The sequence below is a fragment of the Asparagus officinalis genome, chromosome 9, assembly GCF_001876935.1.
Source record: "Asparagus officinalis chromosome 9, Aspof.V1, whole genome shotgun sequence".
Lineage (NCBI taxonomy): Eukaryota > Viridiplantae > Streptophyta > Magnoliopsida > Asparagales > Asparagaceae > Asparagus > Asparagus officinalis.
The window spans coordinates 30,545,205-30,558,146 of NC_033802.1; the positions used below are offsets into that span (position 1 = coordinate 30,545,205).

At 39.4% G+C, this 12,942-nt stretch overlaps 1 protein-coding gene across 1 annotated transcript; it reads left to right on the top strand.

Annotated features, from left to right (window-relative positions):
* LOC109823339 (3-oxoacyl-[acyl-carrier-protein] synthase I, chloroplastic-like) lies at window positions 259–11,983 on the top strand (the record flags this gene model as incomplete). The annotated part of the gene is given in 8 exon segments (XM_020389620.1): window positions 259–279; window positions 281–628; window positions 2,645–3,076; window positions 4,524–4,697; window positions 10,526–10,639; window positions 10,766–10,867; window positions 11,425–11,491; window positions 11,578–11,983. Coding segments are annotated over 8 exon segments (1,326 nt in total), but the record flags the coding sequence as incomplete, so codon positions are not given.

Consider the following 12,942-nt stretch of genomic DNA (forward strand, 5'->3'; position numbering starts at 1 on the left):
TGTGATTAGCAGGCTAATCACTATCCTAAATAGTCGGGGTTGCCAACCCCGACTAATTAGGACATTAATTTTTAGGGTTTAAGGCATTTAATTAGGATTTAATACCCTCCTAAATAGTCGGGGTTGGCAATCCCGACTATTTAGGATAGTGATTAACCTACTAATCATAAAACCGGGTCGATTTTGATAAAAAAAACGGTCGATTTTGAAAAATAAAAAACTAAATCGGCCTATTTTGAAAAATTGTTCTTTTCATCACCGCCGCCCTTCCGCCTCTCCGGCCATCCGCGCCTCCTCCTCCGCCATCGCCGCCCCCAAACGGGAAACAGATCCCAAGAAGCGAGTCGTGATCACCGGGATGGGGCTCGTCTCGGTGTTCGGCAACGACGTCGACCGCTACTACGAGAAGCTTCTCGAAGGAGAGAGCGGGATCGGGCCCATCGATCGGTTCGACGCCTCGAAGTTTCCGACGAGATTCGCCGGTCAGATCCGAGGGTTCAGCTCGGAGGGGTACATTGACGGGAAGAACGACCGGAGGTTGGACGATTGTTTGAGGTACGGTCTTGTTAGTGGGAAGAAGGCGCTCGAGAGCGCTGGGATTGGGGTTGGCAGCGAGGAGTTCGAAAAGGCAAGTGTTTGGTTATTAATTAGACCTATTTAATTTGCTCTTGCATGCAACAAGTAAATCGGTTGAAATGTGCCTACTGTCACTTCGACCGTTGCAATTGTTGTCCCAAGGCCACGCGTCCTATCCTGGTCACTTTGCTCAACCTGGTGTATGCTCATCAGTTCGCGCACGCTCCTCGCGCTGTTCGCCCAGTCAGCTAGGGATGAGCCCCTGGTATTAAGGGTAGCTCCTTGCAGAGGTGGGATGGACGTGGGATTCGAATCAGGGTCGTTGGCGGACTTCAAAGGAGTTAAAGTTGAGCGGACTGACCAGGTTTCCTTGTCATAAAAAAACAATAAGGACAAGTCGTGGATATATCTAAATCCGGATTTGATAGGATGCATATGTTAAATTTATAGATATGGATTTTGATAATATTTTCTTGGCTATGCTATAGTATATATACAAATATGAGTGTGGTAACGGATATAAATAAAATATTTGAATTCATAAGTTGATCTATGTCTCCATCAATAGGAACATGGAGGACAGGTGAGGTGTCTTCCTCCTATTGCATAATGAGCTGGTCATCATTAATGATGACCAACTCATTATGTAATAGGAGGGGAACAGTTCACCTGTCCCTCCCCTGTTGATCTCATATTTTGGGTCTTTGAAAAAATTTTCTATTGTTATTATTATTTTAATGTTTTACATAATATTGTTTGTAAAGTTTTTTTTTTGTTAGAATTTTGAAGTATTTTTATTGTGGTTTGCGGCCATTTTTCATATAGGTAACGCTTTATAGTTGAGAAGGGTTTTACAACTGTGGCTGCAACTCAAGAATGAGCACGTGGTAACGAAACAAAAAGTTGCAACCTTCCATTCTATTAACCAACCTTTTAATTTGGATGCAAGATTTGGGTATAATTTTTATATTTACTGAAAGTATTGGGGAAGGGAGTAAATTAAATTGCGACTGGTTTTTGCTAGATCCACTGCAAGGCAACATTTCTTTACAAGGAACGAGGAGTTGTGGTTAATGTAGCTTTCATCATAATTAATAGGGTAACTTGTTCTTAAACTCAATATTTAAGCCTCATTTTTTAAGGGTTCTTCCGTAGTCCCAGAACCTTTCATATTCCAAATTAGTCCCTCAAAATCTTCATATTTTAAATTTATTCTTTTCATATCGTGCCAGTTGTTTTAAAATTAGTTCCTCTATTATATTTATCATTCAAATTGTTAATTATGATTGGTTCAATTGTTGACCGGGGACAAGTAGTTGCCAAACTAACCAAAATCAACACCAAAATCCACCAAAAGCGGGTTGAAAATCAATGGGCTCAAGCTTGATATTGCAAAATATTAAACTAATTTGTGTTGTAATGAAGTTTTTTGGTTTTGAGTTTGAATTCATAAGGTGTAGAACTAATATTTGCTCTCCTTACGGCCAGTTTTGTCGGCGCCGCCGGGGGCCCCACCGTTGAACCTTGAAACATAGTGATAATTGCTTGTTGTTGGAATATATGAACCATATGTAATGATCAGGGACTTTAAAAGATGATATTAGCGTAATACAAGTTTAAGTCCTACCGGCTATGAATTTAAACCGTCTTTTCCGAAAATTGAGGCGAAGTTCTGGTGTAATGATTTGGGGGTAAGACTTGTGCTTTATAGGTTACATGTTGCCAAGTGTTTAATTTGTTGCTTTTGAGTTTCAAATTTTTCTTTTGTTTAATAATTAACTTTTTGCACTCTTTGCTGTATACTTCTGGAAACAATGAACTCCTCGAAAAATTCAGCTGAGGAGTGCGTTGATGCATCATATTAGACCGGTGATGCTTATTCAGTGTTGGGAAGCAATGCCCAGCTGACTATGAGAAAGTTGTTAATTCTGTGAGATATAATCTTTTTATTTATTTATTTATTATTTTTTTCCTAACGTCCAAAACCATTGCTTCATTTATGATTTCCTCTCGAATCTTTTTTTTTTTTGGATCCATATTCATGTGAAGCGAACTTTGTCTTTTGCAGATTGACAAAACCCGTGCCGGTGTTCTAGTAGGGACTGGCATCGGTGGGCTTTCCGCGTTCTCTGATGCGGTCCAAGCTCTTGTAGAGAAAGGCCATAGGCGAATCTCTCCCTTCTTCATCCCATATTCCATAACAAACATGAGTTCTGCTTTGCTTGCCATGGATATTGGATTCATGGGTGTAAATTACTCGATCTCAACTGCGTGTGCTACCGCCAACTATTGCTTCTTTTCTGCCGCAAACCATATTCGTAGAGGCGAGGTTGATATAATTGTTGCTGGCGGCACTGAAGCTGGCGTTGTTCCCGCTGGAATTGGGGGTCTCTCTGCCTGCAGAGCTCTGTCGCAGAGGAATGATGACCCCAAAACCGCGTCAAGGCCGTGGGATAAGGATCGAGATGGTTTTGTTATAGGAGAGGGTGCTGGAGTGTTGGTACGGCTTCCTGCCTTTTTTTTAACCTTGTTTTTCCATATTTGTAAGGGTTAATGCAAATAGATTCCGTGAACTATCGCCCAGTTGCGGGTGGACCCCTAGAGTTCTATTGTTGCAGATAAACCCTTGAGTGAATTTATTTTTGACTCTTTATACTCTCGGAGAAGGAGAAATTTATTTTCGATCAACAGACCTCTCGAGGGCAAAAAGAGTCAATAAAATTCACTAAGGGATCTATATGCAACAATAGAACTACAGGGTGCGTCTATCCGTAATTAACCCTATTTTTAAACTGGTTGGGTTCATGAAATCTGTATTTTTTTGGTTACCTTGAATTTGTTGTATAGTTAGTGATGCTTAAGCTGAAATCCGTAGTTGATCGAGCCCATCCATTTTTTACCCAACCTGTCTATGATTGGCAACATTTCTAACTTTGAAAGTGTATCTCTTAGATCAAGCCTAAGGATGTCTTTCTGTCGTTAATATGTTATAAATTTGCTAGAATTTCTTTTAGGATCTTGTCATAGAGGCAATTGCCACTTGTAGAGCACGTTACCAAATTTGCCTGTTCTCTGATGTTAAAGCTGCATTTGAGCACCTCAAGCTGCAAGTTGATTAACCAGATATTCTCCAAGGTACTGTTTGGCAAAGGGTTAAGTGAATAGTTAAGGAGACTTAACCCTTTCTTCTTAACCTGCCAAACACAACAAATCTATATAAGAGTTAAAGTGGGTTAACCCTCTATAATTTACCAAACATAAAAAATATAGAAGGGTTAAGTTAACCCCTCTAGAGGGGTTAAAATGAGTTAACCCCTCAAAATAAGGGGTTTACTAATACTCCTATTTAGAGCATCTCCAACAGCTTCCCCAAAATTTTCTCCAAAATGGAGAAACAAAAGTCATATTCTCCAAATTATTTTTGCTTCAACTCCAACAGCTTTCTCATTTTGAAAAATCGCATTTATTACAATAATAAAGCTCTCCCCAAAAATTTGGAGAATGCTGCAGATTTGGGGAAGGCTCCCTATTTTTTCTCCTTCTTCCCTATTTTGGGGAATGAGATGGAGAATCTGTTGGACAAAAAAAAAGCTCTATATTCTCCAAATTTGAGTATTTCAAGAAGATGAGGAAGCTGTTGGAGATGCTCTTAGATGAAATAAGAGTTAACTCTTCTAATTATAAAGAAAATAGTCAAAATCATTGTTATTCCCAAACACTAAAACTGATCATAAGGGCTAAAATAAAACTTATTTAACGGGTTAATAATTTAGTCCTTCGGATTATCAAATGGGCTAAGTACATTAATCCTTCTCTTTAACCCCTCTTCATTAACCCTTTGCCAAACGGGGCCCAAGCGATTTTCCATAAATTACACTTTAGTCCACTCTTATTTATTTGTTATGCCGTTGTTTATGTCGTACTTTTGTGTGCTTGTTCTTGCAAAGGTTATGGAGAGCCTGGAACATGCAATGAAACGCAATGCGCCAATTATTGCCGAGTACTTGGGAGGTGCTGTGAATTGTGATGCCTACCTTATGACGGATCCCAGAGCTGACGGGCTCGGAGTTTCAAATTGTATCAGGAGAAGTCTTGAAGGTGCAGGGGTAGCCCCAGAAGAGGTAGGTAATTGGATGGTTTAGCTATTTCTTTTTCGTTCTCCATTCACTCAACCAACTTCTTCATTTTTGTGTTTTCATTTTGGTAAATTTCATTAACCCCAATTAGTTTAATTTGGCCTTCGGCACTTGAAGCCCAAATTATTGGAACTCTCATTAAGCACCCAATAAGTTCGGAAATTCCAGAGAACTACCTAACATTTTGATTTTCACTTAACCCCTATATTAGCATAAGCTCATGTTTTTAAAACTTTTTGGGGGTTAAATGCCAAAGGCCCCAACTTACCGGGGATTTAGTAAAATCTACCCTTTTATTTTCACAATCCGAGCCATTTGTTTCAGTTGCTTATTATATCCATCCTATATATATATTTAAGAGTACCCTTTTATTTTGTTTGTCAGATTTATAGAAATTCTAGAAATGCCCTCACACTTTTGGGGTGTTGATAATAGTGTATTATAGTGGGTTTTAGTCCCACATTAATTGGTTGTGAGAACACACCTCAACCTCCTCTACTTGTATAAATATATGTGTACACTCAATATTCAATTTAAGGGAAATTTACCCAAGATTCTCTCTCTCTCTCTTACTTTAACATGGTATCAGAGCTAGAGTTATTATTTCCCTTCCAATAAATTTTTTTTTAACGCTCTTGCGTTCTTTAGCCAAATCTTGGCATTGCTGCTTTGCAGTCGTTTAACGCTTTTTTTTTTCTTTTGCGTTCCTCTGCCAGATTTTTGGCATTGCCGCTTTGTGGCTTCTTAACGCATTTCGCGTTCTCGTTTAACATTCGGGTTCCATTTTAATCTTCGGAGTTATATTTTAAACCTTCGGGTTTTATTCTAACATTCGGGTTCTATTTTTAAACCTTCGGGTTCTATTTTTAAACCTTCGAGTTCTATTTTTAACGGCACTGCCGTTTCAAGATCATCTCTTGATCTCAAATTTATGGCTTAGCCGTTTTTTTTCAAGACCGTCTCTCGATCTCAATTTAACGGTATTGTTGTTTCAAGCCGTCTCTCGGTCTCAAACAAACGGCATCGTCGTCTCAATCCATCTCGGCGTCTCAACATCTCAACATTGGCATTAATCCGTTGTAGGTCTCCCGCGTGAGCATCAGATCCGACCGATCTTCGGGCCACCTTGGTCGTCGATTTCGCTCAAGGATTATTATCTTGAACTTTGAATTGCTGCTATTATGGTCTCTTCACTGGCACTTGCTTCTCAAGCTCGGTCTAAGTTCTTTTGCACCTATTGCAAGAAGAAGGGACACCGCTTTGAGACATGTTTTCAGCTTCATCCTGAGTTATGTTCCTCAGGATCTGGCCGTAGTAAGCGATCCCCTCAGTCTCAATGCTCCAGTGCACTAGAATTACCGGTTAATGTTATGATATCTACCACTTTAGACCTTACCATTCAAGCTATTGCATATATTAGCCATCAAATTACGGATCTTCAGCATACTACCTCTCCATCTGCTGTAAAACTCTCTGAAATTCACCGTCAAATTAAGGTTCTTTAAGCTATTGCAAATATTAGCCGTCAAATTGCAGCTCTTCAGCATACCACCTCTCCATCTGCTGCACAACTCTCTGATATTCGCCGTCAAATTGCGGTTCTTCAGCATACCACCTCTCCATCTGATGCATAACTCTCTGATATTCGCCATCAAATTAATTCTCTTCAGCATAGAGCATCTACATCTACTGCACAACTCTCTGGTATGCGTCTTGGTGGTTCTTCACCCAACCCTTCCGTCTCAGGTATGAATGATCTCTGGATTTTTGACTCTGACTTTTCCTTTCATATGACTCGTTATGCTTCCCTCTTATCTTCTGTCTTCACTTCCTCTTCTCTTCCCCATATCTACACGGATGCTGGACAACCTTTGTTTATCACTCAGTATGGCTCTATTACCCTACAAACTGGCCCATCTGGTCATCTAACTCTTGGCCTTGTCTATGTGGCTCCTCAGTTGTGTTTGAATTTAATTTCTGTTAACTCCTTATGTATGGATGGCCTACTTGTCTTATTTTCTTCTAATGGTTGTATTGTGCAGGATCCACAGACGGGCAAGACTGTTGGGGCCGGTCGGAGGATACACAAACTGTATTTTCTGGAATATCTTCACCTTCCAGAGTCCATACGTCCACGTTCTCTTGTTACTTCTGTAAGTCTAAAATCCTCTACCTTGCTTCCTGCAGATTTGTGGCATAGACGACTTGATCATGTGTCTCATAAAAGGCTGAAAAGTCTTATCCAGTCCGGAGTACTTGGTCTCGTATCCTCTCGTTCTCATATTGAGTCATTTCCAACCAGTACATCTGTTTCCACTTCCTTATTTGATTTGGTTCATTCTGATACCTGGGGGCCAACACCTCCACCTTCTTCATCTGGCTACTTATATTATGTTAGTTTTATTGATGATTTCTCTCGTTATACATGGGTTTACCTACTTAAAAATCGATTTGATGTACTTGCTGCTTATCAAGCCTTCACTGCGATGATCTTCACTCAATGGCAAACTCATATTAAAGTTTTTCGTTCTGACTGTGCCAAAGAGTACCTATCCTCTACCATGCGCTCTATCATGTTCTCTCATGTGACTATCTTTTAACAGTCGTGCCCCTACACTCATGAGCAAAATGGTATTGCAGAACGCAAACATCGTCATATTCTCGATACAGCTCGATCCATGCTCATTTCTTACTCTGTTCCTCATCGTTTCTGGGCTGAGGCCATTCTCACTGCTACTCATGCCATTAATATCACTCCATCTACCTCTCTTTTGGTGCTACTCCTCATAGTCGTGTTTATAATCATCCTCCCCATTATGATCCGGTCCGCGTTTTCGGTTGTCGATGTTTTGTTCTTTTGCCATCTCACGAACGTGATAAATTATCTCCCAGAGTTGTTCTCTGTGTCTATTTAGGAATTAGTTCGAAGCATCGAGGTTATCGTTGTTATGATCCCGCATCTCGTCGAGTTCATATATCTCGACATGTTCAATTCGAAGAGGATTCTCCATTTTATTCTGCTTCCGATGATTTCAATTTTCTCCACACTACTGATCGTTCTTCTCCTCCAACTACATCACCCACTTCCTTACCTCAGTTCTCCTTTCGAGATCTCCCTAAAATCTCTCTATCTCCTTCTGTTGAATCTCCCTCACCCGAGTCTTCTCTTCCACCATCTGATCCCTATCCCGTAAACACGATACCCACTCCAGAAAATATTGTTGACCTCCATGCACCTGCGCCAGCATCTCCCCCGCCTGAGGTTCCTCTTGCTCTTCGTCGAGGCAAACGCCCACATATCATGCATGTACGGTATGCTTCGGTTACGTCCTATTCATCTATCTTTCATAATTTTCTTGCTACCATTCATACTACAATTGAGCCAAAGTCCTTTCAAGAGGCCGTTCAATTTTCAGAGTGGTGACAGGCTATGGTTGAGGAATTTTAGGCCTTTCAGCAAACACATACCTGGGATGTTGTTCCATATCCCCCTGACATCTCTTTAGTTGGCAGTAAATGGGTTCATAAGGTCAAGTATCGTCCTGATGGCAGCATTGAACGTCGGAAAGCTTATTTAGTGGCTCGAGATTTTACTCAGCAACAATGTATTGATTATGAGGAGACCTTTGCTCCTGTTGCTCAGATGCTCACCGTTCGTACTTTTCTTGCGGTCGCTACTGCTCATCGTTGGCCCTTATACCAGATGGATATTAAAAATACTTTTCTCCATGGCTCTTTATCTGAGACAATATATATGTAACCGCCTCCAAGGTCTAATATTCCTACGGAACATGTATGTCTCCTTCGCCGTGCTATTTATGGTCTCAAGCAGGCACCATGCGCTTGGTTTGAGTGTTTTCGTGATGTCGTGCTCAATGCGGGCTTTATGGAAAGTCATCAAGATGCTTCTCTGTTTGTTCGAACTACATCACATGGCAGAGTTTTATTACTTATCTATGTAGATGATATGATCATTACAAGTGACAATGTGGCTGGTATACAGTACACAAAATCTCAGTTGCAACAACAATTCTACATGAAGGATCTTGGATCTCTTCGATATTTTCTTGGTCTAAAAATTTCTCAAGGCCCGCAGGGTGTACTACTGTCTCAACAGAAGTATCTCTCGGATATTCTAGATCGAGCTGAGCTAACTGACGATGCAACTGTCGATACTCCACTCCAACAGAATATCAAACTTCGCTCTACTGATGGTGAGCCTCTACCTGATCCTACTCGATATCGACATCTTGTTGGTCAGTTGGTCTATCTGTGCATCTCTCGACCAGATATCTCTCATGCTGTTGGCATTATCAGTCAATTTGTTAGTGCCCCATGTTCTGTACACTATGCTACTTTATTACAGATTTTTCGGTATCTCCGGGGTACTAGCACTCACTCTCTTCTATTTCCTGCTACATCCAAGTTAGAGCTTTGTGCATATTCTGATGCTGATTGGGCTGGTGATCCTACTACCATAAAGTCTATCACAGGTTATTGTATATTTCTTGGTGATTCCCTAATTTCTTGGCGGAGTAAGAAACAAGATGTTGTTGCTCTTTCCAGCACCGAGGCAGAGTATCGTGCAATGTCCACAACAGCTAAAGAGATTATTCATCTTCATTGTCTTCTCAGTGATTTCAGTATTTCTGTTACGACTCCTATTTCTCTCTACTGTGATAATAAGAGTGACATCCAGATTACTAATAATCCAGTATTTTATGAGAGGACCAAACATATTGAGATTGACGCTCATTTTGTCCGTCAACAAGTTATCAAGGACAAGACACTTCTACTTCCTCATGTCTCATCCGCTGACGAGCTTGCAGATTTCTTCACAAAGGCCTTACCTGTTTATTGGTTCCAGTTTCTTGTACGTAAACTCACTTTGTTTGATCCAACATGAGTTTGAGGGGGGCTGTTGATAATAGTGTATTGTAGTGGGTTTAACTCACTTTGTTTGATCCAACATGAGTTTGAGGGGGGCTGTTGATAATAGTGTATTGTAGTGGGTTTTAGTCCCACATTGGTTGTGAGAACAGAGGGGGGCTGTTGATAATAGTGTATTGTAGTGGGTTTTAGTCCCACATTGGTTGTGAGAACACACCTCAACCTCCTCTACTTTTATAAATATATGTGTACACTCAATATTTAATTTAAGGGAAATTTACCCAAGATCCTCTCTCTCTTACTTTAACATGGGGGAAAAATCAACGCAGGTATCCTCGTAGTTGGGAAAAAAATCTTAACAAACCATTCATTCCCTTCACAAATTGACTGCAAACCCCTCCTAGTTCTTCTCTGTCATGTTGTACACGGGAATACTAGTTTCTTATTAGAGTTTTTTTTGGTGAAGGATTGGACGTCGATGACATGTTCATCATTGGATTGTATTTCACCAATTTATCTTCCTGTTTCCAATATGATAATTGAATTACTAAGCTAAATATAATTAACAAAAGAATGACTTCCTATATTCCCCTCACCCCATGGCATGTTGAAAGGCCAAGTTATGAGCCGATAGCATTGTCGTTCTAATATTGGAGCATCCTAATTTCAGTTATTCTTCACTCACAAAGTGACTATTAATATGCCACCTATAATCTTATTAAATTTTTTTTTTGAGGAATCTAATCTTATCACATTAACAGGGAGGAATTCTCTTTTATGTTGCAAACTGCCTCTATATATTAAAGCCTAGTTTCTCTGTACCGAACCTGAGGAGTCGCAGTTATGATTATAATAAACCTGCTAGATTTAATATTAAGAGATGTTCATAGAATCATAGCTCGATCTTTGACATTTGTATTCAGGTCAACTACATAAATGCTCATGCAACTTCCACCCCTGTTGGTGACCTTGCTGAGGTGAATGCTATAAAGCAAGTGTTCAAGAATCCAAAGGAGATCAAGATGAATGCAACCAAGGTGAAACTTTGCCTCACCTTTTTTAGCTTTTGATGCTTCTTTTAATCCTCCTTTTGTATATTGCTTCTTGTTTTACAAACAATCATGGAACTAATTTTGAAAGTTTTTCCTTTGTGTTTTCTTCAGTCTATGATAGGCCATTGTCTTGGTGCTGCTGGAGGGCTGGAAGCCATTGCTACAGTTAAAGCCATAACTACTGGATGGCTACATCCAACCATAAACCAATTTGTAAGTAGACAGTGCTTTTTGATTATGTAATTGGGTATATGGACCATGTTCCATAGGCTAGTTAGTTACTAGCGTGTTCCGTAGGGGCTAGTGTTGGAATATTCATGCGTGAGTATAGTCCTGCATTGGAAAGGATACAAAAGATTGATAGGTTTAAATAGAAGTTGAGATCAATGCCTATATCTATAGTTAAGGCTCATTAACTTCTGGTTGGGTCTGATTTCTCTCCAACAGCTGTAGTTCAGTTGCATGAAAGTAAGTTTCTTTCTTTTTTTTTTCTTTTTTTTTAAAACTCTTCTTCTTAACTAATCGCTAAAGAATCTCTTTAACTTATTCATTGTTTTAAAACTCGGGCAGTTTTTTTACTAGTTAATTCACCATAGTAAAGAAGCATGTCCTGTCTTACAGTAATTTAAAAAAAAAATCTTGGTGGTTTCACTGGATCATGCATTTTGGTCTATAGCTTTGCATGCTTTTGGTCTATAGCTTTTCATTTTTGAAACTCGCTAATGAAATAATATTCTTCTCTTTTGCTTGCTGTATCTCATTTACTGCAGAATCCAGAGCCTTCGGTTGATTTTGATACAGTAGCAAATATAAAGCAGCAACATGAAGTGAATGTTGGTTTGTTCTAATCTACATCGACCACAATTTATCAAATTTGCATATATGAGTGAATGATCTCAAACCTTCTTGCTTTCCCTTTGCAGCAATTTCTAACTCCTTTGGATTTGGCGGGCACAACGCTGTGGTGGTGTTTGCTCCTTTTAAGCCATGATCTATATCTAGTTAATTCACTGTTTCCCCATTTTGAAAGGCTTTGACTTTCTCTCGATATTTGAGGTTATTCATCAAAACTGGCAGGAAACGGGCATGATTCTTTTAGCTAGGCTGCTTTCAGGTTGTTAGCGTGGAGGTTCATTGTGAAGATGCTGTAGGCCGCTGTCAGTTTGTTGTTAGTGTGGAAGTCCATAACGGGGGGCTAGGACCCTGTAAACTCGTGAACAAAATTGGGAGTTTCTCTCTCAAAGACATTTTAATTATTCAACATTTACATGTAAGGTGTTCAGTAAGAAAATGTTAAAAGTTAATGCAATATTTGTGAGACTTTCCAAAGACTGGGAGTGTTTTGTTAAAATATATGAGTTCAGGATGGTTATGTGCACCCTACATTCTATTTCATCCAATGGTCAAGATTGAAAATGGCAGAATTGAAAATAAATACACATCAGCTGACAAAATACCAGTAAAAGGGGTAATTTAGGAAAGAGTCATTAATGAAACAAGTTGTAATTAATTAGCAAAAGCTGTCAAACACTTCTTTTCACGAAAAAGTCGATTCAGTTTCACTCTATATTGAATCCAGCTTCATCTTCTCTCTACCCGAACAACTAAACTCTTCACATTTCGTCGATTTGTCAACACTTAGGTTTCTTTCAACATCTTATTACAACTCGAACGAAGACGAACAGCAAGCCTTCGACGATCGAGATGAAGAAAAACAACTCAGAGACTCCAAAACCCTCATCTTCAAGAAGGGGTAAAACGATTCCAACCCTCGTATTAAAAATGTATATTTTTATCAAAGTTTGAACATTTTTCATAGATCCAGTGAGGAAAGTTTCGAAATTTAGACATGAATCACTTGCATGTTGTTGAATACTTTTTTATTTTATTTTTTTAGCTTTATAAAATGTTATCGATGCATGTTCTACTTTAGGGTTTTTATTTTTTACATTTTCCTTGATCTTGTTAGAATAAGTTAAGTTTTTTTTAATATTGTAAGATGTTTTCATTTGTTCTAAATGGGTAGCGATTAATTTTGGTTGTCTGGATTTTGCAATATGCACTGTAGTTGAATCTCCTCGATTCACTTGAGTGAATCGAGATTCACTGTGGTGAATTGAGATTCACTAGAATGAATCGCGATTCATTGGATGAATCTCTTGTTGCGCGCAGCGGAAATTTCGGCAGCACTTCGGCAGCACAACAAGAGAGTCAGGTCGCAATAAGAATTCTTGTTTCTCAAAGGGAACAAGAATCTGAAGCCTAATATCCCATCAAAGTGGGATATT